The sequence below is a fragment of the Heloderma suspectum genome, chromosome 8 (assembly GCF_057233095.1).
Source record: "Heloderma suspectum isolate Gila_16-S chromosome 8, 16-S_ref, whole genome shotgun sequence".
Classification (NCBI taxonomy): Eukaryota; Metazoa; Chordata; class Lepidosauria; order Squamata; family Helodermatidae; genus Heloderma; species Heloderma suspectum.
In genome coordinates this window covers 43,488,064-43,515,669 of record NC_139465.1, presented here as the reverse complement: position 1 = coordinate 43,515,669, position 27,606 = coordinate 43,488,064, and the positions used below count along the sequence as shown (strand labels likewise).

At 49.2% G+C, this 27,606-nt stretch overlaps 1 protein-coding gene across 1 annotated transcript in view; it reads right to left on the bottom strand.

Annotated features, from left to right (window-relative positions):
• Positions 1 to 24,090: 24,090 nt before the first annotated feature.
• Positions 24,091 to 27,606, bottom strand: part of FA2H (fatty acid 2-hydroxylase) — a 113,595-nt gene continuing 110,079 nt past the window's right edge. Inside the window, exons 6-7 of the mRNA XM_084812896.1 lie at positions 25,491 to 25,743; positions 24,091 to 24,170 (exon numbers count right to left, since the gene is read on the bottom strand). Of these exons, the coding sequence (XP_084669022.1) occupies positions 24,091 to 24,170; positions 25,491 to 25,743 (333 nt within the window). The remainder of the gene's footprint in view (positions 24,171 to 25,490; positions 25,744 to 27,606) is intronic.

The following is a 27,606-nucleotide window of genomic DNA, read 5'->3' as shown; positions in this document are numbered from 1 at the left end:
GACCCTTGGGCCATCCGTGGAGCCGGAAAACATGCGCCAAAAACAGCTCCGCCGTCTCCCTGGCTGTGGGCAACCCAGAGCAGGGGATGAAATGGGCCATCTTAGAAAACAAATCCACCACCACCAGACTGGTGGTCTTACTGTGTGAGGGAGGCAAGTCAGTGATGAAGTCAAGGGAGAGCAGCTTACAAGGTCCTGAGGGGGTAGGCAGGGGGTGAAGCAAGCCTGTGGGCTTGCCTGAGGGGGTCTTCGCCCGCTGGCAGGTTGGGCAGGAGGAGACATAGGTCTTGACATCCAGACACACACGAGGCTACCAAAAATCCCGCGTCACTCTGTGCAGGGTCTTGGCGAAGCCAAAATGCCCAGCGGTGGGGGAGCCGTGGCACTGATGGAAGACCTTCTCGCGGAGGGGTCTAGAAGGCACATAGACCCAGCCGGAATGGTAAAGCAGGCCACTTCGCAAAGAGAAGGGGGTAGAGTGGGGGGGGACAGAGGCTAGCCCCATTTCCTCCACCTTTGTGCGAACAAAAGCATCCTGAGCCTGTGCAGAGTGAAGGAGCTCCTCCCCCACAGACGGCTGTTCCTCCTCAGAATCAGAACTGCTCTGAGGTTCTATGGGCTCAGTATCCACCCTGACAGGTGGGTGCCGGGGGCCGATATTTCCCTCCTCCCATTCCCCCCTGTTTCCTGCCCCCTCTCCCACCCCCCGCCCCTGCGGTGGGGGCGGAGGAGACCCTGATGCAGCTGGGAGCTACCTGAGCCCCACTGCCGCCAGAGGAACTAGAGCGGCGGTGCGCTGAGCACCGATGCTTTCACTGTGGAAAACTGGGACATTTCACCAAAACCTGCCGTGCTAGACCCGCAGCTCCTCTGCCTCCCCCTCCTCTCCTTCCTCCTCCTCCTCCTCCTTGCCCTAGGCCTGACTAGGCTGCCCCCCAAGCCTGTTGGGGGTCTCCAGTGTGGGGGTCGGTTCCACACCCGGTGGGTGCCTTCCAGAACCCCCCCACCCTCCCTTCTGCTATTGCATGTTCACCTCCGCTCCTCCCAGTGGGGTGGGGTGGAGGCCCTGGCTTTAGTGGACTCAGGGGCTACGACCAGTTTCATGGATAAAACCTTCGCCCTCTTCCACAAGAGTCCTACCCTGCCTCTTCCTGCCCCCTTGGCAGTGGAGACCATCGATGGGCGTCCTCTTTCTTCGGGCGCAGTGACCCGGATTACAGCTCCACTCACTCTGCGCGCCCAGTCCCCCGTTGAGCAGATTCAGTTTCACTTGGCCAAGGTTCTCCAATACCCAATCGTGCTGGGTGTTTCCTGGCTCTCTAAGCATAATCCTCAGATTTCTTGGGGGCTTCAGTGAGTGGGGTTTGCGTCTCCCTACTGCCGGGAGCATTGCCTCCCGACCTTGCCTCCCGACCGAGGCGCCAGTCCCAGTCCAGGCCTTAACCCTTTCCTCCCCCTCCTCGTCTGCTTCTGGCAGTTCTTCAGCTACCATGATCCTCCCAGAGAAGTATACAGCTTTTCGGGATGTTTTTGACAAGCAGGAGGCCGACTAGCTCCCTCCCCACTGCCCATTTGACTGTGCCATTAACCTCATTCCTGGGGCAACCATCCCCACTGGCCGGCAGTATTCGATGTCAGAGCCGGAACTTCAAGCTCTGCGGGAGTTTTTGGACACAAACCTCAGACGTGGCTTCATTCGCTCTTCCTCCTCCCCCACCAGCACCCCTACCATCTTTGTGGCCAAGAAATCTGGAGAACTCCACCCGGTGCACGACTATAGAGCCCTGAATTCCGTCTCGATCCCTGACAAGTACCCCCTCCCCCTGATCCCTGAGATGCTGAAGCGCCTGGGGCGAGCCAAGATTTTCATGAAGTTGGACCTGCGTGGCGCCTACAATCTGATTCGCATCCAGGAGGGGGATGAGTGGAAGACCTGTTTCAGCACCCAGTACGGAGCGTATGAATACCTAGTGATGCCATTTGGGCTCGCATGAGCCTCCCCCCACGTTTTCGCGTTTTATGAATGCCATCTTCCAGGACTATTTGGACACTTTCCTCATTGTGTATCTCGATGATTTACTTATATTTTCTGAGGACCCCCACGCCCATCAGCACCATGTCTCCGCCGTCCTCCAGCACCTCCACGAGCACCATCTTTATGCCAAGCTGGAGAAATGTGCTGACAGGCTCCATCCACCAAGAAGGACTTGCAACGTTTTCTGGGCTTTGCTAATTTCTACAGAAAGTTCCTGCCCATCTTTGCTTGGCTGACATCTCCTCTTACAGACCTCCTTAAGGGCAGGAAATCTCCTTTTCATTGAATGGCATCTGCCCAACAGGCTTTCGAGGAACTTAAGAAGCTTTTTAGTTCTGAGCCGATCCTGTTACATCCCAACCCAAGGAAGCCTTTTGTGGTGCAAACTGATGCCTCTGACTTTGTGGTGGGGGCAGTGCTCTTTCAGCCAGATCGGGAGGGCGGCGGGTTGCAACCCTGCGCCTACCACTCCAGGAAGCTGACCATGTCTGAGAGGAATTATACCATCTGGGAGAAGGAACTGTTGGCCATCAAGTCCGCTTTGGAGACCTGGCGTTATCTTCTGGAGGGGGCACAGCACCCAGTCGAAGTTAGAACCGACCATCACAACCTGGAACATCTTCAGACAGCCCGTGCCTTAAACCAGCAGCAGATTAGGTGGTCCCTTTTTTTTCCCCGGTTCCACCTTAAGATTTGCCATGTGAAGGCCTCCGACAACCTACAAGCAGATGCTCTTTCTCGTAAGCCTGACCTCCAGCCAGGGAGTGAGAGAAATCCCCCCCGTCTCTGATTCTTCCCCCCGCTGATTCTTCCCCCCCAGAGCCTGCAGGCAGCTGTGCTGCCTCACTCTTGGGAGGAGCTCCTTCACTCTGCACAGGCTCAGGATGTTTTTGTTTGCACAAAAGTGGAGGAATTGGGGCTAGCCTCTGCCCCCCCCGACTCTACCCCCTTAAGGCTTTTCCGTCCACCTTAGCTCCCTCTTCGGTGCTGGCAGCCCATGACTTTTTAGAGGAGTTGCGAGCAGTACACCACCTCTTACGGGACTCCCTCGAGCAAGCCAAGACAGCCTACAAGGCCTCTGCAGACCGGCGGCACCAGCCGGGTCCATCTCTGCAACTGGGGGACTGGGTTTGGTTGTCCACCCACTACCTCCCCTCTCACTCACCCACAAGGAAGCTCGCGCCTTGCCGCACGGGGCCTTTCCAGATTACGGCCCAGATTAACCCTGTTGCTTTTCGCCTGGCTCTCCCCCCCTCCATGAAGATCCATCCTGTTTTTCATCAGTCCTTGCTGTCCCCCCTGGTTTCTGGCGACCCTCATCGCTTGACCGACTCCCCCCCTGCCGCCAGTGCTGGTGGAGGGGGAGGAGGAGTTTGAGGTCGTGGAGATTCTGGACTCCTGCCTTTCTCGCGGCCACCTTCAATATCTAGTGGACTGGAAGGGGTTTGGGCCAGATGAGCGAACCTGGGAACCCGCGGAAAATGTGCATGCGCCATTGCTGCTGAGGCGCTTCCACCAGCTGTACCCCCACAAACCCAGGGCCCCCAGGGAACAGCACGAGGGGGGGTCTCATGGGAGCGGGGATGATGTCAGGGTGGAAACTGAGCCGATAGAACCCCAGAGCAGTTCTGATTCTGAGGAGGATCAGCATTCCGTAGGAGAGGAGCCAGCTCATCCCTCACAGGCACAGCAGCTGGAAGAGATTCCTCCTGCTGGCATTCCTGAGATAGATAGTGACCCTGGTAGTGAGAAAGTGCGGGAACGGGGCTTGCTAGATGCTTGATGCAGACGCAGGGAGCGATGAGCGATGGAGGGTGCAGAAAGGAAACGTAGCGCCCGTTTGGCGCGCAAGCAACGGCCGCCTCCCGTGGACCCAAGGGAAAGAGGGAGGATCTGTCCCTAGCCCAAAAGTGCAGGGTCTTCAAGTGACTCTCCTTCAAACGGGGATCAACTGCCTACTCGGCCACTCTGCTGTTCCTTGCTTAGTCGCTGGTGATTAGCATCTGAAAGAGTCATTAAGTTGTAAAAGGATTAAAGCCTTGAAAAGAATCCTTTTGTCTGTGTCTTGAATTGGCTATTGGAGTCTACTGAAAGAGGCCGCCAGGGCGCTCCTGGCACTACGCAACAGTGTAGTTGCGGCTTCAGAGGGGAGGCGCTGTTCCATCAAGGAGGAGCAATTCCATCTCTCCCCCACCCCTGCCGCCCTCCCGGGCTGGAGACCTTCCAAGCAAGGCTGGAGCTGAAGTTTGGGAGACTTCAGACGCGGTTCCAACGAGGGTGATTTTCTTTTTGTTGTTCCCTCCTCCTGCCCGGGAAACCTTATGAGCAGCTCTCTTTGGCATTTTTGGTGCTCGGTGTCTGTTTCTGGACGCGAGGAAGGCTGTGCTTGGGCTTCAGGCTCTTGTTAGTTTTAAGCAGCGGCTGCGATAAACTTGTATTTTATTGTATTGTTCGAATACTGTATTTGTACACATTTGTGAGCCATGGGGGGGGGGGGCTTTTTGGCCAAAACACAGCATGGAAATAAACTGTGACATAACACATAACATAATGATGTGCCCATGGACTGTATTTTCCAGATGCACATTGGCCCAATCCAGTCAGGCTTACAGCAGAGGGAGGAGAGGGGAGGGAAGCAGGGACACTCCATCAGCTCTGCTGAGAAGTGTGTACTTTAGACTGTAAGCCTATGGTCAGGGAGTGACTAATTTTTATTGATCTGTAAGCTGCTGTTGGTGAACTTCCGGATGAAGAGCAGGATTAAAATGCTTTATTTAATAGATGTATCTCTTGCCTGTCTACCGTTTAGGTCTTCAAAGCATTGTAGAAATATATTTGAATTATTTTCAGACTGTGTGCGTGAAGAGAGAGGTCCACATGAAGACCACCCTTCCTAAACTGGTTGCCCTCCAAATGTGTTGGACTACAGCTCCCACCATCCCCAGGCAGCATGGCCAATGGGAGCTGCAATCCAACACATCTGGAGGTCACCAGCTGGGAGAAGTCTCACCCTCAACCAAACCAACAGACTCCTTTGCCCTACACCTGGTCTGGGGGGTCATGTTGGTAGCTCAATTCCCTTTGGATTTGCCCCCAATAATGCCTCAGCAGAGGCAACCAGACAAAAAGCAGCCTGTCCTGTCCCCCTGCCACATACAAAGCACCCATCCCCTTAGGAATGCAGGAACACAGCAGGCAACATGTCAAGGCTGCCCTGCTGGACCGCTGTCCCAAATGAGTGCAAGCTGGAACCTTCTCAACAACGTGGTGAGTTTCCAGCTTGTTGTCCTCTTCCATCTCCTCCTGCAGCCAAAAAAACTGTTCAGGAGGGAAAAAATGGAGTGGCTGCACAATGCCTTTTCACTGGTAGCATTAGCAACCCTCCACTGGAAACACCCTTCATGGTTGTAGGACTATAATTTATAGCTTCTTTGGACTTCCTAATACTATAATCCAGCCTTCCTGAACCTGGCGCTCCCCAGATGTGTTGGACGGTAGCTTCCATGGCTGCCTGGGAATGGTGGGAGTTGCAGTCAAACACACGTGGAACACACCAAGTTGGGGAAGGGTGCCAAAATTGTGTGACCTAATACAGCAGTTACAACAAGTGCTCACAAGATGGTGGCAGAGCTCAACACATGCACTGATATGTGCGGGGTGGGGTGGGGTGAGCGAATCAACCTGCATCACCCAATCTACACGTGCAATTTACTGCAGAGGGAAAACACTTCAGGGTCATTCAGGACACATGAAGTTATGGACGCCCCGCAGCCACCCCACCACTGCCCCCTCCAAAACATGCATTTTCTGAAAGTCATTCTAGTGCATATTTTACCTTAAGTGTGGCTCCCTGTTCAACTGAATTAAATCCTGCATGCTGGGCATGCCTAGGGGTGTGTATGTGCCTGGCCAGGAGACAGGGAATGGGAGAATAGCCCTCTAGGTCTACTCAGATGTAAGGAGCAGAGGCAAAAAAGCGAGCCAAAGGGGTCGTGAAAGGGTGCCATAAGGAGCGGCTGTTCTGCCAAGGCTCGGCCCATTCATAGAATGCAGCCTGTTTTCTCCATTCAAAAGAGTGCAGTTTTAATCTTTAATCTTTCACAATATCCAGTGGTGGATGAGAGGGGAGAGGGGTGGGGTTAAAGTATGGGGGCTGAATTCAGCGCTTCCAACCTTCCCTGAGCAGGGGAGCATGGACAGGGGCAGGGAACAAGCCTCTCCTTGGTCAGCAACATCTACCTGTACATTCAGTGCAAGTGGTGGGACTCCGCCCACATGGCCCCAAAGGAAGGGGGATTGATGTGCAGCATGACCTGTGAAAGCGCGTTTTAAGGTGCAATATACTCGGCTTTTCTGGCAACGTGCATCCCTGATGGACCAAAGCCCATTTCACGAAAATCCGCATTAAACATAAAAGTGCTTCGCATTCCAATGCCATGTAGATCTGGCCCTAAAATGGCACACCACGGGCATGGTCCAGGTGTGCGCAGGGTGGGCCATACCGGGTTTAATTTGAACTGGAGCTCAGCTCTGGAACCTCATTTCAGTCCCAGGAATGAGAAATAATACAAAAGAAGGAGATATTTTGGAAGGCATGCTGTGTGCCTTCCTCTGACTAATGCAGAGTGCACAACTGAAGACTATGAGAGGAGCCCTGCTGGATCAGACCAAAGGCCTGTCTAGTCCAGCATTCTGTGTACACAGTGGCCAACCTACTCCCATGGGAAGCCCACAGCAGGACAAGAATGCAAGAGCAGCCTCCCGCTCATGTTCCCCAGAAACTGGCATACGGAGCCATCCGGCCTCCGATACGGGAGGTAATATATAGCCATCATGACTAGCAGCCATTGCTAGCTTTCTCCTCCATACAAGTATCCTCCAAACCTTGTGGCCCTCCAGATGTTTTGACTTACAACTCCTGTCACCTCTCGCCATTGGCTATGCTGGCTAGGGCTGGTGAGCATCGCAGACCAGAATGTCTAGCGGGATACCCCTGGAGTAGCTAAAGCCTAAAGATGAGAGAAGAGGGGAACATGTTGCCATGTGACACTTCCAAGCAGAACGGAACCCCAGTGCTTCTTGTTGTATAAAATAAACAAGCACTAGATCACTCCACACAAACACTGGAATACCCCCAAAACAAGTCTTCTGGCAACGTAGAGATGATCAAATCTATTAATACATTACTTACTCATACATGAATGGATTCACTCTGTCTCTGAATGGTAGTGCTTAACAATGGTAGTGTTTAGCAAGAGAGCAAGTAAGAGATACTTGAATCCCTCAGGAGACCCACTGATTCACCCCTTGCTCTCTGCCCTGAGGCTGCAGCGAACTTGTCTGTGTAAAGAGCTGACCTTTATCTTGCTTAGAATGTGGAAACAGAAGCCCCAGGAAATGGCAAAATAAACAGCCTTGTGTGATGAACCCCATTTTGGGAACAATGCTGCCAGCCATAGAGACAGTCAGTGAAGAGAGAGAGAACTAGTCTGGAGAAGGGGCTTCCTAGTAGTTTTATCCATTTAAAATAAAAATCTTCCCAGGTGAAAAAGTGATTAGTGATCACAGACAAATCAACCGCAAAAACCAACCAACTAACCAACCAACCAACCACCAGGTAGAGAAGTTTCAAGGGTGTGCTTAACCTAACAGTGAAGAAAAAGTAGACGAACGAGACCAAGTTTTAAGACCAAGTTTTTAAAAAGTTAAATGCTGGAAAGTATTTTTGCAAGTTTAGCCATTGCTTTATTTATGGTTAAGTTTCCTAATTAATACAATGTTTAATATTAATGATTGCCCAAACAGGTGACCCCTGCTGTGTGTCCATAAAGGTAAAGGTAAAGGTGTCCCCAGCCAGTCGTGTCCGACTCTAGGGTGTGGAGCTCATCTCCATTTCTAAGCCGAAGAGCCAGCGCTGTCCGAAGACGCTTCCGTGGTCATGTGGCCGGCATGACTGAACACCGAGGTGCATGGAGCGCTGTTACCTTTCCCGCCGAGGCGGTGCCTATTTATCTACTTGCAATTTCTTGCTTTCGAACTGCCCAAACAGGTGACCCCTGCTGCGTGTCCATAGGAAGGTGAAGAAACTCCAGGATCTCTGGCCAATCTGTCCTGGAGGAAAATTCCTTCCCGACCTCGGAAGTGGCAGTCAGAGCATGTGAGCAAGGGCCATAAGAAAGCAAACAATCGCTGGCACTCCCTCTGCCCACCTCCCCCTCCCAGATGTTTTGCCATCCATGGTTTTCGCCTGGAAAAAGTGGAGTTTGAAGGAGTTGTTTTACTGCGATTTGGGGGGTTTGCTGCAGGTTCCCCTGTGGTTGTGGGCCATCTGTTCCTTCCCCGACCTGACTTTGCATCTTACAGTGGGCGTGTTGCAGGCATGCGTAGTGCCTGCGTCACTCTGTGACTCCCCTTTGCGCCCCCATCCCGTCGCAGCTGCGCAGTTACAGAGGCATAGAGGGGCATTTTCATTTATTTAATCGCACTTTTGCACATTTTTGCAGCTTCCTATCTTCTCAATGGTTGCTTTTGGACTCAGTACCCAAGGGCTGGGGGGGGGATTGGGGGGAGGAACAACATCGCTCTGGGTACCATTTTGGAGCGGTGGCTGGGCACGTAGCGCTCACGCTTGTGAGTGCAAACCATCGCGAGAGTCTTGGGCTGGGGAACTGACAAACTGATGCTGCAGAAATGAAGGAGCACAAAATACCCAATTTTTACCTAAAACAAGGTCAGAAAGACACAGCAGAGCCCCTCAAATATAAAACAGCCCCTGTAGTTTCGCACCCCACACTAATGGGACTGCATAGCTGCACATTCCAGTATAATGGCAAAAAAAGAGGGCATGGCGAGTCTCTTAGGGAAGCACACAGTACATTGTGAGTGTATCACAAGACATGGTGATTTGAAGTCGCACTGCTGCACAGTTGCAATGGGGTGGGGGGCCAAAGTGGTGCCATGTAGATGGGGCCCAGATGAGCATGTCTGGGTACACATTGGTGTCTCCTCCCTCACCAGGTGTCCATTAGCCTCTTTTTCTACTGTATCTTCCCCCTTCTGCTCAAGAATGTTGGATGACTCCATGATGTTCCTTCTGTTGTATAGGTAAAAGGAATGACTAAGAATCAGCAGGCCTGGAACACAGCTGTTCTTCAATTCAGCACACACAGAAGTGAGAATGTAGCAGAAGCTCCACCCGCTGCTGCTACTCCCAGCTCTACAGGAGCTGCCAAGGTTCAGAACAATAACTAAGCCACAGTACCCCTCCAGGATACATAACAGCTGTCCTGTACCACTGGACACTAGCAGGAATCTGTAATATCACCAGCACAAGTTTCTAGCCCTCAAGTCTTCTTTTTCCCCTTCTGCAAGCGTGTGCAGTTTCTGCTACAAGTTTGGGAAAACTATATCTAAAGCAGGGGTCAGCCCAAAGGCCGAATTCAAAACAGTAACTAAGCCACAGTACCCCTCCAGAATACATAACCCCTTTCATGTTTGGTTCATGTCTTGTGTGTGTGTGTTTGTGTGTGATTACAGGGCATGACTGGTGCCTGGAAGATTCAGAATTCAATCCTGTGCACAGCAACTGGAAAATAAGTCCCATCAAACTCAATGGGATTTCCTTCTGAGTGAGCATGCTTAGAACTGTGCTGTCAGATTCAGAGATAGTTGGGACTTTCTTTTCATGCTACCTCAGGACAAAGAAAGGTGACTATTTAAAATAGTTTTAGAAATACTTTATTTTATGAGTGAATGCCTACTAATCCTGCTTTCCTAATGATTACATTTACCTATTTTTTAAATCTATGGCATGACATGCCTTTGGGTTCAAGCACTTATGTATTTAAGAATGTATTTGGTTCTGTCTTTAGCCATGCTTAGATGCCATTGTACTAACTTTTGGCTGATTGATAGATAGGGATTAATCAGAGAAACTGAGGGTTGCTTCAAAACAACCATGCCAAAATGATGGTTCCATGTCATCGAGCCAATCAAAGCAATCCTATTGAATACTTGAACTCTTTTGCCCTGTTCACAGCTTCCCCCTTGAAAAACTTCCAAAAGAGAGGTGTTTTTTACATCTGGCAAAAACTTTTGCAAAAGCGCCACCACGCCTTTTGACAGTCTAATTACAGAGGTCTGATGTGTGTCATGTAATAGCCTGTAAGAGATCTGTAAGAGATTTTGCAGCAGACAAAATAACATATTCAGAAGAGGAGCAATATCTGTTTCAGTCAGTGTTTTACATCAGTTACCTGCCGCTGTTTCATTTGGAAATGGTGCAACAGTTTTAGCATCTCCTGACAAGGCTGCTGAAGTTTTAATTTAGCGTCTCACTCAAGAGACAGCTGTCTCCACATTTATAGATGTTTTATGTCTCAGGATTGTTACCTGCAGAGAAATAGATTCACTGATAGTCAGTTGGATACTTTGAAAAGTGTAGGGAAGCATTTCTTACTGGATTTTGTAGATTGTACTCTGCTTTTGTAGATTGTACTCTGGAAGGATCCATTCCATTTCCAGAAGTTATAAAATGCTCATTACCTAGTACCCACTGGGAAAAGTGCAGAAAAGGGCACGTAAAATGATCAAGGGTCTGGAGCATCTCCCCTATGAGGGAAGGTTATAGTGGCTGGGCTTGTTTCGCTTAGAAAAAAGGAGGGTCAGGGGAGACATGAGAGAGGTGTACAGAATTATGCATGGTGTGGAGAATGTGGACAGGGAGCCATTTTCCCACCTCTCCCAAAATACTAGAGCCTGGGGTCATCCCATGAAGCTGATTGGGGGAGATTCAGGACAGATAAAAGGCACGACTTCTTTACACAGCGCATAGTTAAGCTATGGAATTCGCTACCACAACATGTAGTGATGGCCGCCAGTTTGGATGGCTTTAATGGGGGTTAGATAAATTCTTAGAGGAGGAGGCTGTCAATGGCTGCTAGTCCTGATGGCTGGGACTAGCATGTTGCTGGGGAACATGGGCAGGAGGATGCTGTTGCACTTATGTCCTGCTTGTGGGTTCCTGGTCGACAGCTGGTTGACCGTTGTGTGAACAGAATGCTGGACTAGATGGACCCTTGGTCTGATCCAGCATGGCCCTTCTTAAGTTTTTATGTTCTTATGCTGTGATGTATTGACAGATAGCAGCATTGGTTACAATTTCCTTGCTGTTAATTTGCAGAGTTGGCTCCCGATTATCATGAGCCCCCCTACTCTTTCTTTGCCTCTCAACGCATGGAAACAGAAGGATGACATCGCTGTGCCCTTGAGAATGTACAAAGGAATTTCCTTTGTTTGTTCAGCCACACAGAAACAAGAAAGTGTCCCAGATAAAACCAAAGAGAGAGAGACAGTCACTGACATACCCAGCTTTCGATTTCTTATCCTGCATTTCATTAATCTGGTGTTTCAGTTTTTCCATTTTGCTTTAGAGGTCCCACATGGAATCATAGAATAGTGGCGTTGGAATGGGCCTACAAGACCATCGAGTCCAACCCCCTGCTCAATGCAGGAATCCAAGTCAGAGCATCCCCGACGGATGGCTGTCCAGCCTCATCTTGAAGGCCTCCAGTGTGGGAGAGCCCACTACGTTCCACATGCTTCCACTCTGGGGTTTGCCAATGGTCAGATTTCAATTCTACAGATGTCTCCTGATGCCTCAGATTTTTTTTCTCCTCCAATGGCAAAAGAAACCTCTCTAACTGATAATCCCTCAGGACTCCTTGAGGAAGGGTCTTCCTTACCTAGAGGTGTGAAGCGCTCCACTTGACAAAGTCCAAAGTGCATGTGCTCCACCCTATCTCCTCACACAGATACTAAGCTGCAATGTTCAGTTAGTGTAAAAATATGTTCAGGGGAAATTTTAATTAATTAATTTAGTATAAATACGTATATCCAGCCGCTCTGTAAATCGTGAACCTAACAAGATATCAGAACAGTAGCCCTCCCTCTACACAATCAACTGGAACGTCAAGCTAATAGGGCTTTTTTATTATGCTAACGGCAAGCTTTTGCACAATATAGGTTCAGTGAAACTCAAAGACTGCCCCAGAGCCTAAACAACAAATCCTGAGCCCTCTATTAGGGAAGACTTTAGCAAGGTGGAGAAGTTGCCACCAAATTGACGATAGGCAGCTACTGCGAAACCTGAAAGGCTGCGTAGGCCCCTCCCTTGGGGTTGCTCACTTCTGCGTTGGCTCTGGTAGATGGCTATTCTGGCAGAACATATCAAACCTACCTCCACCCTCCTGGACCGATGAGGCGCCCTTGTGTCAACCAAGTCTCACCCCTCCTCCTCGGAGGGGGACTTGGTTTCCCACTGGGGGGAGGGAGGGGGTGTCTTGGCCTGGGCCACCTGTTTGTCCAGGACGTGGCCTGGAGACTCCTGGGGAATTTCATCCCCCACTCTCTGGTCTGTTCTAGTTCTGGTTATCCTAGCTAGTATTTGGGGAAACAATTTCTGTGTTGTTTTTAATGAAAGTGGGGCTTCAAATCCCCTCCCCCTTTATCTCCTGATGCTCCTGAATGGCCCCCTGTTGATCCTGCTACTGTGGACGATTTACTTCTCCAGAGAAAGCCAGCGGCCCCTGCTAGCTTCCTTATTCTCCTTAATAAACCGGTCTGGCATCATCCCAGTAGCTTGGCTGAAAGCCTATATAATTCCAATTTATAAAAAAGGCCCCAAAGATGATCCATCTAATTATCGGCCCATTAGTTTGTTATCAATAGTAGGAAAGGTCTATGCTAGTTATTTAGGTTTTAAATTAAAGGCATGGATTAACGAGTATGATTTACTGGGAGAAGAGCAGATTGGCTTTAAATCTGACCATTCTACCCTTGATCACTGTCTGGTCCTGGCCCATCTGGCTTACAGTTACTCTGCCCCTAAAGGTGGTAAACTCTTTGCAGCCCTCATTAATTTAAAATCTGCATTTGATTCTATATCCTGCGCACATCTCTGGAACAAACTGGAACAGTTATCTTTGCTCAGGTTTGCTGCAGCCCACAAGGCCATTTTACCGATGAGATTGCTGCATCCTGTGGTGTCTGACTAGGTTACAGTATGTGCTTGCTCCTATTCTATTTAATATGTATCTAGTAGATCTTCCCCACACGTTGGAGCCACTCCCTTCTCACCCGCCCAAGGTTAGACATCCTCTACACATGGACATCACCAGATGGTCAATATCGAAATCAGATTGATTATGTACTTTGCAGCCAAAGATGGAGAAGCTCTATACAGTCAGTCAAAACAAGACCTGGAACTGACTGTGGCTCAGATCATGAGCTTCTTGTTGCAAAATTTCGGCTGAAATTGAAGAACGTAGGGAAAACCACTAAACCATTCCGGTATGACCTAAATCATATCCCTTATGAATATACAGTGGAGGTGAGGAATAGATTTAGGGATTAGACCTGATAGACAGAGTGCCTGAGGAACTATGGACGGAGGTCAGTAACATTGTTCAGGAGGCAGCAACGAAATCCATCCCAAAGAAAAAGAAATGCAAGAAAGCAAAGTGGCTGTCTGATGAGGCTTTACAAGTAGCTGAGGAAAGAAGGGAAGCGAAAAGCAAGGGAGAAAGGGGAAGATATACCCAACTGAATGCAGAGTTCCAGAGAATAGCAAGGAGAGACAAGAAGGCCTTCTTAAATGAACAATGCAAAGAAATCGAGGAAAACAACAGAATGGGAAAGACTAGAGATCTCTTCAAGAAAATTGGAGATCTCAAGGGAACGTTTTGTGCAAAGATGGGCATGATAAAGGACAAAGAAGGCAGGGACCTAACAGAAGCAGATGAGATTAAGAAGAGGTGGCAAGAATACACAGAAGAACTATACAGGAAAGATCTGAATGTCCCTGATAGCCATGATAGTGCGGTCACTGAACGTGAGCCGGACATCCTCGAGAGTGAAGTCAAGTGGGCCTTAGGAAGCATTACTAACAACAAAGCTAGCGGAGATGACAATATTCCAGCTGAGCTATTTAAAATCCTAAAAGATGATGCTGTTAAAGTGCTGCATTCAATATGCCAACAAATTTGGCACACTCAACAATGGCCGCAAGACTGGAAAAGGTCAGTTTACATTCCAATTCCAAAGAAGGGCAACGCCAAAGAGTGTTCAAACTACCGCACAATTGCACTCATTTCACATGCCAGCAAGGTGATGCTCAAAATCCTACAAGCTAGGCTTCAGCAGTATGCGAACCGAGAACTACCGGAAGTACAAGCTGGGTTTCGAAGAGGCAGAGGAAATAGAGATCAAATCACCAACATTCGCTGCATCATGGAGAAAGCAAGAGAATTCCAGAAAAACGTCTATTTCTGCTTCATTGACTACGCTAAAGCCTTTGATTGTGTGGATCACAACAAACTGTGGCAAATTCTTAAAGTGATGGGAGTACCAGACCACCTTACCTGTCTCCTGAGAAACCTGTACGAGGGTCAAGAAGCAACAGTAAGAACCAGACATGGAACAACCAATTGGTTCAAAATTGGGAAAGGAGTACGACAAGGCTGCATATTGTCACCCTGCTTAGTTAACTTATATGCAGAGTACATCATGAGAAATGCCGGGTTGGATGAATCACAGGTCGGAATTAAGATTGCTGGGAGAATTATCAACAACCTCCGATATGCAGACGATACCACCCTAATGGCAGAAAGAGAAGAGGATCTCAAGAGCCTCTTGTTGAGGGTGAAAGAGGAGAGTGCAAAAGCTGGTTTGAAACTCAACATTCAAAAAACGAAGATCATGGCATCTGGCCCTATCACTTCCTTGCATATAGAAGGGGAAGAAATGGAAGCAGTGACAGATTTTACTTTCTTGGGCTCCAAGCAGACGGTGACTGTAGCCATGAAATTAAAAGACGCTTGCTCCTTGGGAGGAAAACTATGGCAAACCTAGACAGCATAGGAAGAAGCAGAGACATCACCTTGCCGACAAAGGTCCGTCTAATCAAAGCTATGGTTTTCCCAGTAGTAATGTATGGCTGTGAGAGCTGGACTATAAGGAAGGCTGAGTGCTGAAGAATTGATGCTTTCGAACTGTGGTGCTGGAGAAGACTCTTACGAGTCCCCTGGACTGCAAGGAGGTCAAATCAGTCCATCCTCAAGGAAATCAACCCGGAGTGCTCATTGGAAGGACAGATACTGAAGCTGAAGCTCAAATATTTTGGCCACCTAATGCGAAGAGAAAACTCTCTGGAAAAGACCCTGATGCTGGGAAAGACTGAAGGCAAAAGGAGAAGGGGACGGCAGAGGATGAGATGGCTAGATAGCATCACCGATGCAATGAATATGAATTTGAGCATGCTCCGGGAGAGAGCGCAGGACAGGAAGGCCTGGCGTGCTATGGTCCATGGGGTCACGAAGAGTCGGACACGACTGAACGACTGAACAACAAAGTTTCCCTACTTCTATACTCGGATGATGCTGTCTTGATCTCTTAGACTAGGTTGGGCCTTAAGAGATGGTTGTGTGGCTTTGTGATTACTGTACAGAAAACTCTCTTACAATTAATTATACAACATCGAAGGTATTCATTTTTTTCTAAACGTTATGTCAGATTTTCCTGGTTCATGGGGAACTCCAGAACTGAGCAAGTGGACTCCTATAAATATCTGGGCGTATGGTTTCATGAAATTGTTTCTTGGAGAGAGCAGGGGAAGTATGGTAAGACCAAAGCTAAACAAAATGTGGGTGCGATAACCCGCTCCTTTTTTTACAAGGGGTGGACAATTCCTCCCAACTGCTGTCCGGGTCTTTAAGGCCAAAGTCATTTTGCAGATTCTCTGCGGGGCACCAATTTGGTTCCCATGTTTTGTTTCAGTTATTTAGTTATTCATTCATTTCATTTCATTTCATTTCTATACCGCCCAATAGCTGAAGCTCTCTGGGCGGTTTTAAATGCTCTCTTGAAGGCATTCAATCATTTCCCCTTAGGGTGTTCTTCAGTGTCCCCAAGTGTGTAAAACTGCTAGCAAGCTGTCGTTCCCTTGGCCCCCACCTTCCTCATGCGCGTGCGCGCACACACACACACACACAGAGAGAGAGAGAGAGAGGCTTCAGTCTCACATCTTTCATTCACTGTCAACAGGTTCATTTCAGATGCAAATCCCCGAAGACTCTCAGGCTACAAAGGAATAGCAACAGGGGATCCAAATGGGAGCTACTGATGTTGCTGAGTTTGAACAGGGTCTTGCTGGCTAGCATAACTTAGGAGGGAAGCCCCTCCCATCCAGTGATGCTCCCCTATGTTGACCCTCATGCATTGCCAACCGGCCGTTTGAGCTCCACCTCTAACTTTTCCCGCTTCTGAGCCGCAGTCTAGCATCCCTCAGGTCATGCCCCGCACTCTCCTCCTCCTCCTGGATTCTCACGGAGGGAGGGGGGCTTCTTCAGGCCCAGCCATCTCTGTGTTAGCATCCTGAGAAGCACGCCTATCCATATCTGAACTGGCTGGGGAAGATGCTTCCCCCAGTTCTTGCTGTTCCCCTTCTGAATCTGAACTGCTAACTATCTATCTCCATATACTCCGAATCAATCCTGACAGTTTGATAGTGGTGGGTTCACTAGAACAGATATCCGAAGGACCCAAATCCAGTCTGACAGCGGTGCTCGATGGTGTGAAACCTCTGTCTGGCTGCTGTACTTATCAATTTCAGGCAACACCCTGGAGATATGCCACTGTGCCTGGGCGTATGCATATTTATGTGCTGATTGCTAAGCCTTAAGCTAATCATGAAGCGTTTCATTTGGTGCACTTTGTTGAATTATGTATTTTTAAATCTCTTCCTGCATACATGACCAAGGACAGGATCTGTGACAAAAGTGCTGGCTCGGTCCTCTCCCAGATGCAGGCCCCCTTGGCTTATCTTGATTTCAGGCGCTCAGCTGAACTTCTTAAAGTAGCGACATCACGTCATGCCAAATTCTGGTGTGAAATGGTTTCTTTGCCACTGCTTCCAGGGAACGCTTAGACTCCCCACCGTAATGCAAAATTACGTTTGGCGCAGCTTTGTCCTGAGGACAGTGCGAGGGTGAGGGCGTCTGTGCTGGAGCATGTGTTGAGGGACAGCCTCTATACTGCAGAAACCTCAAGGCCCACCTGTCCCTGGTGACGAGTCTGGCCCCAGTCCCACATTTCTCGGATTCAGCTATTGAATTGCAGATTGCAGCCTGTTTACAAAGTCCCACAGAACTCAGTGGGAGCCATTGAATCAGCACCTCCCCTTCCTTTGCATATCCCTGCCCCAGTTTCCATTGCTGAGTGTGGTCATAAGACAGCTCTGGGAACTGGCTTCTATGCATAGTGATGACAATGAATAATGGCTTCTCCTGAGAAGTTTAGGTAACTGCACACGCCTATTGTGCAGTTCAGCTGGGGAGGGGGGGATGACCGAGGTGGGGTTGGCAACCAGGGGCCGAAGGGGCCATGTGACCTTCAGCCTAATTTCATGTAGGCGCAGTGAGGGGTGGGGGAGGAACCAAGAAAGAGAGTAGAGTGGGAGGGATGTAAAAACTGGTGGGCAGCCGAAATGGATGGGAGAGGGAGGGAAGGAGTAGCAGAAGGGGGTGGGAGAGAGGGAGGGAAGGGGTGGAAGAGAGGGAGGGAAAGGGTGGCAGAAGGGGTGGAAGAGAGGGAGGGAAGGGGTGGCAGAATGGGGTGAGAGGGAGGGAGGGAGGGAGGGAAGGGATGGCAGAAGGGTGCGAGAGGGAGGGAAGGGGCGGCAGAAGGGGGTGGGAGAGAGGGAGGGAAAGGGTGGCAGAAGGGGTGGAAGAGAGAGAGGGAGGGAAGGGGTGGCCGAAGGGGGTGGGAGAGAGGGAGGGAAAGGGTGGCAGAAGGGGTGGAAGAGAGAGAAGGAGGGAAGGGGTGGCCGAAGGGGTGGAAGCGAGGGAGGGAAGGGGTGGAAGAAGGGGTGGGAGGGAGGGAAGGGGCGGCAGAAGGGATGGGAGAGAGGGAGGGAAGGGGTGGTCGGGCATTTGCCAAGGGCCCACATCATGGCAGGGGCCCTCTGACAAGACCCCCCTGGACTTGCTCCTCCTCTTCACCATGGCAAGCCACTTGTTCACCTGCCTGTTGTTCTTGACCAGCCACGTTTTTTATTGGCAATGTTTTTAAAAACAGTCATTCTAAAGTGGGTTTTACTCTTTTGGTCTTTTTTATTCTTTTACCTCTTACTGCTCACCACTCCGGAATCTCTCCAGAGAAGGAGCAGTCCACATGTGCTGCAAACAAATCAGGGGCGGGAGCGGCCACGGCTCGCCTGCCCGGCTCTCTGCCCACCAAGCAGGCAAGCGGCAGCAATGATGGGAAGGCGGGGGGAGCCGCCGGTGGCAGTGGCAGTGAGAAGGGAGATGCAGTGAGGGAGGGGCCCATGGAGGGTGTCTTGCCCAAGGGCCCCCAAGCCTGGAGCCGGCACTGGGCGGTTTTGCCAACTTTTGGCTCTGGCCCCACCCACCACCTCAACAGAAATAAAAGGTTCCCCATCCTGACCCAAGGGCCGAAAAAGGGGGAAGACCTGCCGGGTCCCTCACAAAGAGCCTGCCCCTCAGCAGGACAAGGTGCCAGCTCCACGGTTCTCCAGTTGTGGCACCCCGGAACACTCTTCCATGTGTGGTTCGAGAAGCGGAAACTCTGGCGAGCTTCAGACACCCCTTGAAAACACATTTGTTCACGCAGGCTTTCCATAAATCAATCCCGAGAGTGCTCTGTTTTACTGCTTTTGCTGTAATGTTTTTAAGGTATTTATTGTTGGGGAGAGCAATCCTATGGCCCCTAGAAAGTGTCTGGAGTGCCATACAATGCTGCAGCTGCTCCCTTCTGCATCCGTAGACAGAGCCATGAGCATGGAGGAGGAGATCCAATTGTGGATCTTCCCTCATTCATCCCCTCCCAGCTACTGGGGAAAGTCGGAGAGGGAGAAAAGGGGGCCTGCTGGTGGGCGGGGAGGGGAGAGATGGGAGGCTGGGACATGCAGTATCCCATGGCCTCTCCAGTCCCCTCCCCATCCACCAAACGTTATGTCAGGTAGAGGCTCATCTAGCTGTTTTTTGTATTTTAAATGGAAGAACGGACATGAAACGGCCTCCATCCCACTCTTGCTCTACTTGTCTCTTGTCGGCAGGACATAGGAGAGGCCAAGCGCTTTGAACTCGGAACCCCCTGTCTTTTGGGAGCACAACCCATAGGATTGCACTCTTATACCATCTTTTGGGTTTTATATGGTATTGGATGTGTTTTTAGGTGCTTGGAAATATTGGGATGTCAAGTGGTATATAAGCAGCTTAATAAACAAACAAATAAAATTGATTTCAAATGAAGTGTACATTAGGCAAAACTGTGTGTATTAGGAGAAATGCACACACAAATGCATATGGATTTTCATGTAAACTTTAAAAAAAGAAACAATGCTCAACTTTCGGGATGAATCAAACCCAAGACTGAAAAAATCTCAATGTTTGGGACAAACCAAACTTAAGCATAGAAAAATTAGATTCTTTTTCATTCATTCATTCATCCCTCCCTCCCTCCTCAAATATGGCACTCCTACACACACATACATACACATTCCTGTGCACTTCAAAAGGTTTATTTTTTTTTCAAAATATACATAATCTATGTACAATTATCTCATCTCTATACTTTGATGTAAATTCATTCCTATTTTCAAAAAATATTTATGCGGTAAACATTAGGGGCAGGAGGAACATATGATCAGTGGTGGTGGGGACCCAATGGCATCTCTTTGTGATTACTTTAACTGAAGCTGGAAAGCTCCAAGAAGCAGAGGTTTGTAAATTCTGTTCAGGCAAGAGTGCTAGTGGCAAAACAAGAGTAGGTGCAAAGTTAGAACCAACCCGACGGCACCCTTTCGGCATCCCTACATTCGGTGGGGGTGGGAGCTCATCTGTTTTGCGATTGGATGCTGGAGAAATAAAGCAGGCAGTGACCCCAAGAGCTTGCGTTCTTCCCCCAACTAGTTTCACAATCACAATACCGGGTACCAGTAAGAAGAGATTCCCCAAGATTGAGAGAAAGGATATAAACAGCAGAAGGTTTGGAAGGGCATGGAAGACACCAGGGTTGCCTATTGCCTCGAAGGAAACATCATGGCCCAGCTGATGCCATCGGGCTTGGAGTCATCTCCCTCATGAGGCTGGGGGGAGCACATCAGGGACTGGGGGAGCGGCAGCCCAGTTCACTGTGTATGCTGGGGGACTGGGCTGGGTGTGCTACAAAGCCCAGTAGGAGCAAAGCCAACTTACAGGAAGAAGTGCAAGAAAATCCTGGCGAAGGCTTGATCAGGACTTTTGCCCCAGTGTCTGATAGCCACGACTGGATCGGAGTCCTGCAAACACTTCCCTGCTTTCACAGGCTTGCAGCGTGCTTTTAGTTTGCACTGCTGTCACTTGCGTGCATCTCTACATCATAGATGTGAACTGATTTAACTGGCATTCCCTCTCCCGAGTGAACTGTAGTCTGGGGGGTAGGTGAGTGTGTGTGTGTTGCACTGGGACCTCTAGCAGAGAGTTCACAGCCTCCTCTCCAAATGACCATTCTCAGGTTTCTTTGGGGGACATCATGATATATATTAGAGCAGGCTTCCCAACCTGCCACTCTCCAGGTGTGTTGGACTACAACTCCCAGCATGCCCCTGCCACCTGATACAGCCTGTGAGGTTTCCCCATCTGGCCTGACAGCTTGTCCCCATCTCCAGACCTTCTTCCTGCCCCCCATCCCTAGGCACCTCCTCTGTCCCCCAGACCAAAATCATTTGTTGGTAATCTTTGGACTGTTCAGAGGTAGCAGACCTTCCCTGCTCTCACCCCGCACCACCATGCTCCATTCATCTTGAAAACAGGGCTCCATTAGAAAATTTCTTCAAGCCTAGTTTTAGCAGGGGAAGGGGATTTTCAGAGGGGGGTAAGTGTATGAACAGTTCAGATGTAAGGCATTTGCTTCCAAATAACCCCATACTGCCATGGTACATAAGAATACTGCCCCAGAGAAAAGAGGAAGAAACGGAGGCAAAGTCTGGCACAACATCCTCCAGGTAGCTACCATCATCCTACCCATTCATCAGTGGCATAGTCCATGGGACTGCCTTTTGCCACGAGGCATCATTTGTTTTCTTTTGAAAGGGGAGAGAAAGCCAAATTCAGCAGCAGAATCAGAAGTGCAAAGGGGTAGGGAGGAGAAAGAGAACATTGCAAAGGAAGCTGCAGATGTTGCTTCTTCCAAAGGAGCCAGAAGGCACTTTCATCATTGCTTTGATTCGGCTCTTTCTGGAGGGACAGCTTCCAGCAGTAGGGCCTGGGGGGCAGATGCAGGAAGCACCCCAGTCCAGGATGGTGCCCACTAACTCTGCTCTCTTGCAATCACAGCCTCACCCCAGTGTCGTGAGGTCACCGCCCTCTGGCTCTGGGAGTCACTGGCAATATGACAAGGGAACAGGACACAGCACCAGCGCACAATCCAGGAAGCTTCATCCAGGCTCCCCTTGCATGGAAATGTAAGGAACAGGATTAAATCAGGGCTAGCCTGCATGCTGCTGAATGCATCATAGCAAGCTGGACCTTTGGGGACACTCCCGTAGGGCCATCACACCTTACTGGGCTGAGGTGGGGGGACAAGATGTTGCTTGCACACCAAGGTGGATCTGGGAACACAAGTTGTGTGGTTGTAGCAGAGAAGATTCTGACTAATTCTCCTGCCCAAACTGTGGCTAAGAGGCAGAGAAAGGGGCTGCAGGTTCCAACTCTGCCTTTGGAAAGAAGACTCCCCCACACTTTACAATACACAGCAGATCACTTAGTATTGCAGAAGTGACATATTGCAGAATGATACAAAAGCAATTACTGCTTGCTCCATTTGTAATTACGACCTATAAGGTAAAAGGTAAAGGTGTCCCCAACCAGTCGTGTCCGACTCTAGGGTGCGGTGCTCATTCCCGTTTCTAAGCCGAAGAGCCAACGCTGTCCGAAGACGCTTCCGTGGTCATGTGGCCGGCATGACTGAACACCGAGGCGCACGGAACGCTGTTACCTTTCCCGCCGAGGCGGTGCCTATTTATCTACTTGCAATTTCTTGCTTTCGAACTGCTAGGTTGGCAGAAGCTGGGACTGAAGATGGGAGCTCACTCCGTCACGCAGCACTCGGGTCTCGAACTGCTGTCCTGCCGACCTTCCAGTCTGCAGTTCAGCGTCTTAACCACTAAGCCACCGCGGCCCCTAATTACGGCCTATAATTACCCCTAAACTCATCAGTAGGTTTGCACCTCGTGTTATGGACCGCTGGTGACTTCTTAGACATCATGATTCAGGTACATGCCAAAGCAAGTTCAAGACTGGCATCCAATCAAAGGAGGAGAAGGTACATGATTGGATTCGAAATACAGCTAACTAATAGCAGGATGAGGTTTTGCAAGTTAACAGATTGTGAAAAAAATGGAACACCCAAAGCAGAATTGAATCCAGTTCACCCAATATAGTCTTCTGAGGATTTGGATATGTTGGGATTTTGGATATGTTGGGATTTTTTGTTTTTTGACGAAGGGCATTTCTAATCCTGCAACTTTACCAGGGCTTTCTGTTTCTGTTTTAAATGCAGCATCACAACAGGGTCCCTTTACACATGCTTCCCTTCCCCACCCCCTTTCCCCACTTATCTGCATTGTTCTATATGTTTCATTATACAGCCACTAGATGGCGTTGTGGTCTAGCGACTCTTATTGCAGGATCTCCTCTTTTCTTGAGGGAACTCAGCGTGCTGTAATTTGATAGCTCACTATCTCTGATCTTTTTCAAAATGGGATAAAGGTCATTTAGTGCAGGAGATGCCCTGGAGGTTGAGAACATCATGTTAAGGACCCGCAAACCTCCGTAAGTAATCAATCTCAATTGCAGGATAAAAGCCCCATGAGGAGAAGCCCTGTGTAGAAGGTTGTTTCTGCAATATGTAAGTTGTGTCATATAAGTTGTGGGTGACCAGCCAGATGGGAGATTAATAAATTTAATAATAATAATAATAATAATAATAATAATTGCTATTTATTGCAAGGGGGCCCACATGCCTTTTGCCCCATTCAGATCTTGGGATACCTTTCTCCCCCAGTGTTTGCTTTTTTAAACTTCACCTCTGCCTTTGCCAGCTGCAATCTGTAACTCACCGAAGTCAGTCCCTGAACTCCCAACAGTCTGGGAAAGGGCTGGGTGCCGTTCTGTGCCTCCACCCCCACCCCTAAATTCTGGGTTGAGAAGAACTAGCACAAGTGAAGGGACAGGCACTGATTTTGACCCTTGGGTGCAGGATCTGCTATCTTTGGACAGGTAGCTAGATGTGAGGACCCCTTGGATCCCTTCCAGCTCTGACGATTTCTACCCAATCCTCCACTTGCAAAGCAAATCCAGAATTCACAGAGCTCTGCTTCAAACAGATCAGAATCAACCCCTTTTCCCCTAGTTATTCCCCTGGAGAAGAGAACTAAGTGGGCGCCATGGCAAGCTGGGTGTGGGCTGTTACCCAGCATTTACACAGGAGGGCACCCACAGAGTTGTCCTTTGTTCTAGCATCAACCCTTCACCCAACACCTAAACATTGCACTAGATGCCTGGGATACTAAGAGCAGGAGTGGCTGGCATGCCACTTTACATCAGGGGAGACAATTCCTCCAAGACAGCTGTCATGGGGGCTCAGAAATGAAATGCTGACGTGTACGAAAACAAGAGTTATGCTTGGATGTTGGGGTCCTTTGAAACATAGCCCTCAGCTGAACTGGGCAGTGTCCCTTGCACTTTTGTCCTGGCCATGACACCAATGGCACCACCCTGCTCTCTCCACTTCACTGGCCTCTTGAGACACGTTGCCTCCCAGAAGACAACCTGCCCAGAAAGCCTAAGCTTGAAAAAGCAGCACAACAAAAGAACAGGCACAGGCTTCCTTCCACGCTCCCGCTCTCTCAATTCTGCGCAGTCCCACTGATGGTGGCAGAGGGCTTCAAAGGGAGCCGCAGAAGCCAAAAGGACTGGGCAGGCAAATGGCTGATGCAGCTAGTTTTCTTTCGCAACGGGTTCCTCTGGGATGAGTGTCTGAAACGGATAGTCCCAGAACATGCTGGTAATACCAAAGCCTGAAATTGAAATGGGGTGGGGGGAGAGAAAGAAAGATGTAGAGTAAGCCAGGGCTCTTAAACCTTCTGTCAGCCAGATTTGGCATTTAGACATTCTGGGTGATAAGAAGGACGGGAGCAAACAGTCCATTCTGTTTTTAAAAAGTAATGCCCTGCTTTTCTTAACATTAACTCAAACCAAGATAGCCCTCTTCCCCCTGTTACTTGCTGCTGACGTATTCCTAAGAGTGCAGTCATGACTCTCAGAGCTTCCTCTACAAGGGTGGCTTGTTAACCACGGTGGCTAACCACACAACACAGTAAGCCTTCCACGGACAGAGTGGGAAAGTTCAATGATCAGCAACACAGCTGAGAACACTGACTAGGCCCTGGTCTGAAAAGCGAGTATGGTGAAAAAGAGAGACTAAGTCCTGGGACATAAAAAATAATGAAGTTTTATTCCTTGGTGTAGCCAGCCCAATGTGTTTCGGCCCTCTCCCATATATTTCTCTTCCTTCTTGTTGAGCTCCTCCAGGGAATAAAACTATATTATTTTCTAAATTCTGGGACTTTGTCTCTCTTTTTTACTGTGTGATTTTGGAGGTTCTCCAGTTTTGTCTTTGAAAGATAAGTAGCCAAGGAGCGTCCCTGGCACTGTTCCCCTGTGGCAATTCCCAGACTCGCCACAGGAAACCAATGGGGTCAGGTTCCACTGACCAAAGCTAGCCTTACACATCACTGATTTTTTGTCAGCTGTGAAGCATCAGGTGGATTGAAGCACTGAAGCAGCAATGTCCATTGCTGAAGTTACCGCTCAGTAGAAGCACCCAGCACGGAGCATCTACTACAGGGGTGTAGAAACTCAGGCCCCACCTGGGGTCCCAAAATGGCCTTCGAGGGTTCCCCAAATAGCCACACCCCTTCCCCTGGCTCCATCTCTTTCTCCTGACTGCTGATCGCTTGGTAGTTTCCCAGCATTTGTGCATCTCCCCCACCACACCCAATGCCGCTCCTATGGTTTAGCTACTGGCAGTATGAGCTTTAAATTAAAATACACTAGTATTTGGGGGACTTTTTGCCTTTGGCCCCACCTGCTACTGGAATGAGGTCCCTCAGAGCCTCTCTGAAATGCAATTCAGCCCTCAGGCTGAAAGAGGTCCAACATCCTCTGGTCTGCTCCAAAGGACAAGATGTTTGGTGCCTGGATGTGATACCAACACGACAGTGCTGACTCAGGGTATCATGGTGCTTTGGGAAGAATCAAGTAGAAATATGAAGCAGTGCAGCACCCCAAACCCGGCATCCTCCAGCTGCTATCCGGGGGGAAGAGCCACCCATTACCTGCTTTCTGGTGTTCAAAGTGGTGCTTCACGTGATAGGCCTTCAGTCTGTACAGGTAGGTGCCTTTCTCTGGTGACCCGTAATGCAAGTAGTAGTGCATCATGTCATAGACAACGTAGCCAAAGAGCCCCCCCGTGAAGATGGTGGTCCCAAATGCTTCAGGGAACAAAACTTGGACAAGAACATAGAGAGAACCAATGACCAGCGATGCTGGTACAGGTGGAAAAACGAGGCGGGAGTCATCAAATGGGGACTGAAAGGGAATAACAAGGGGGCAGAATTAGTGACTAGCAGTTTAATCAAGACTGGTGATGCTGAGAAACTGGCCATGTTATGGGGCCTAACTACTCATGATGCGGAAGCCCTGCAATTAGTCTGCGTGTGGAGCTCTCGATAAACCAGCTTATTGTGACAGGAAAGAGCCACAATGAACCTCAGTCTTGTGTATTCCCCCTCCTTCTTCTCTCCAGGACAGTCACGAGGAGATCAGAAGCTTGCTTCCATTTTTCATTAACTACAGTTTAGCAAAACATCCAAAGTGTAAATTGTGGTTAATCTTAACCATGGTTTCTTGAAACAAGCTGGCCTCATAACCCAGGTTTTGAGGTGGCCTTGTTTCAAACAAACTTAGTTAAGAGCAACCAGAGTTTCTCAGGTTCAGATGATGTGACAAGCTGCAGTTAATCTAAATGCTTAACAAAAACTTCTGAACTCCTCGCAACAGTCCTGGAGTCATGGGAAGTGGGGGGGTCCACAAGCCTGCTGTGGCTCATTCCTATCAAAACAAGCCATGGCTCAATTTTGAGCACAAGGGTTGAATTGGCTCTGGGCTAACAAGTCAGGGAGCACATGCCAGCAGTGAATGGGGCCACCCCAATGCTGGCGTGCAGCCCCAGCATGATTGCTCAGACCCCATTCACTCAGACTCTTGTTCAAGTACACACCCACCCACTCACGCCAACCCCTCCTCGCTGCAGTCAGGCTTTTAAAAAGCCTCCATTCGTGGCAATGGAAGTTTTTTTTAAAAGCCTGATTGCAGCAGGAGATGGGTGATTTTCCGAAGGGGGGTCACAAGGTTGGGGAGGGTCAGGTGTTCCCTCTCCAGCAGTGCCTCCCCATGCTCCCCGCAGTGTAATTACTCTTTTAAAAGCCTCATTTGCAGTGTGGAATGGAGGAGGGGAAATCCCTTATCTCCGATCTCTCATTAGAGATGAAGAGCATTTCTACAGCAGGCTAAAATCCCACACCCTTACCAGGGCTTCTGCTTCTAGATTCCTTGTGGGATTAAGATCAGCTCCTTTTCATGTGGTTTCATCCAGTTTTTTTCTTTCTGGGCAAGTTCTATATGTTTCATTATACAGCCACTAGATGGAGCTGCAATATAGTGTGACTCCAGAGCTTCACTGGAAAGCTATTGCGCTTTGAAGTCTCTTATTGTGTTTTCCCCATAGAGAATTAAGCGGCTATAATGGCCAGAACAGATGGGAAGGGCTGACAGCGTCATGTAAAGGGCCTGCAAAAAACCATGAGTGACCTATAATGAGTGCACAGCCGCTGTGTTTTTTTGTTTTGTTTTTACTGAGATGTAACTCTGGAGGTCTGTGAATTTGATTGAAGCAGAAGCGCAGAAAGACCGGCGTGCTTCTCTCTTCCCCATAGACTATTTTTCAGATCAAAATCCCTCCTCCTGTTCCGAGCACCTTTCCCAACTGTGTGCATGAGAGAGAGAAATACGAGGTCCCTCTATCTCCCCACCCCAATGGGTGCGAAAGCCACAGCCTGGGGAGGGTTAAGAAACTTTTTTTCATATATCCTTCCCTGCACAACACACTCTGCAGAGCCTGATTTTGGTTTTTTTTAAAAATGAGGGGGAAAGCCCACCACCATAGCAGATCCACATCATGTGTAGCTTGACACCCCTACCCCCAGCAACAATGGAAACATCAGAAGCAATGCGCTTTCAACAGCAGATTTAGCTGTTTCTGCTTTCATATGAGGAAGTACTCTTATTTCTTGTGAGATTACACTGCGGTAACTTGCATTATGCATTTTCTAATGCTAATGTGTGCGCATTCCTAGAATACCATTCCTGCCATGGCCTTCTTGGCTGCCACTT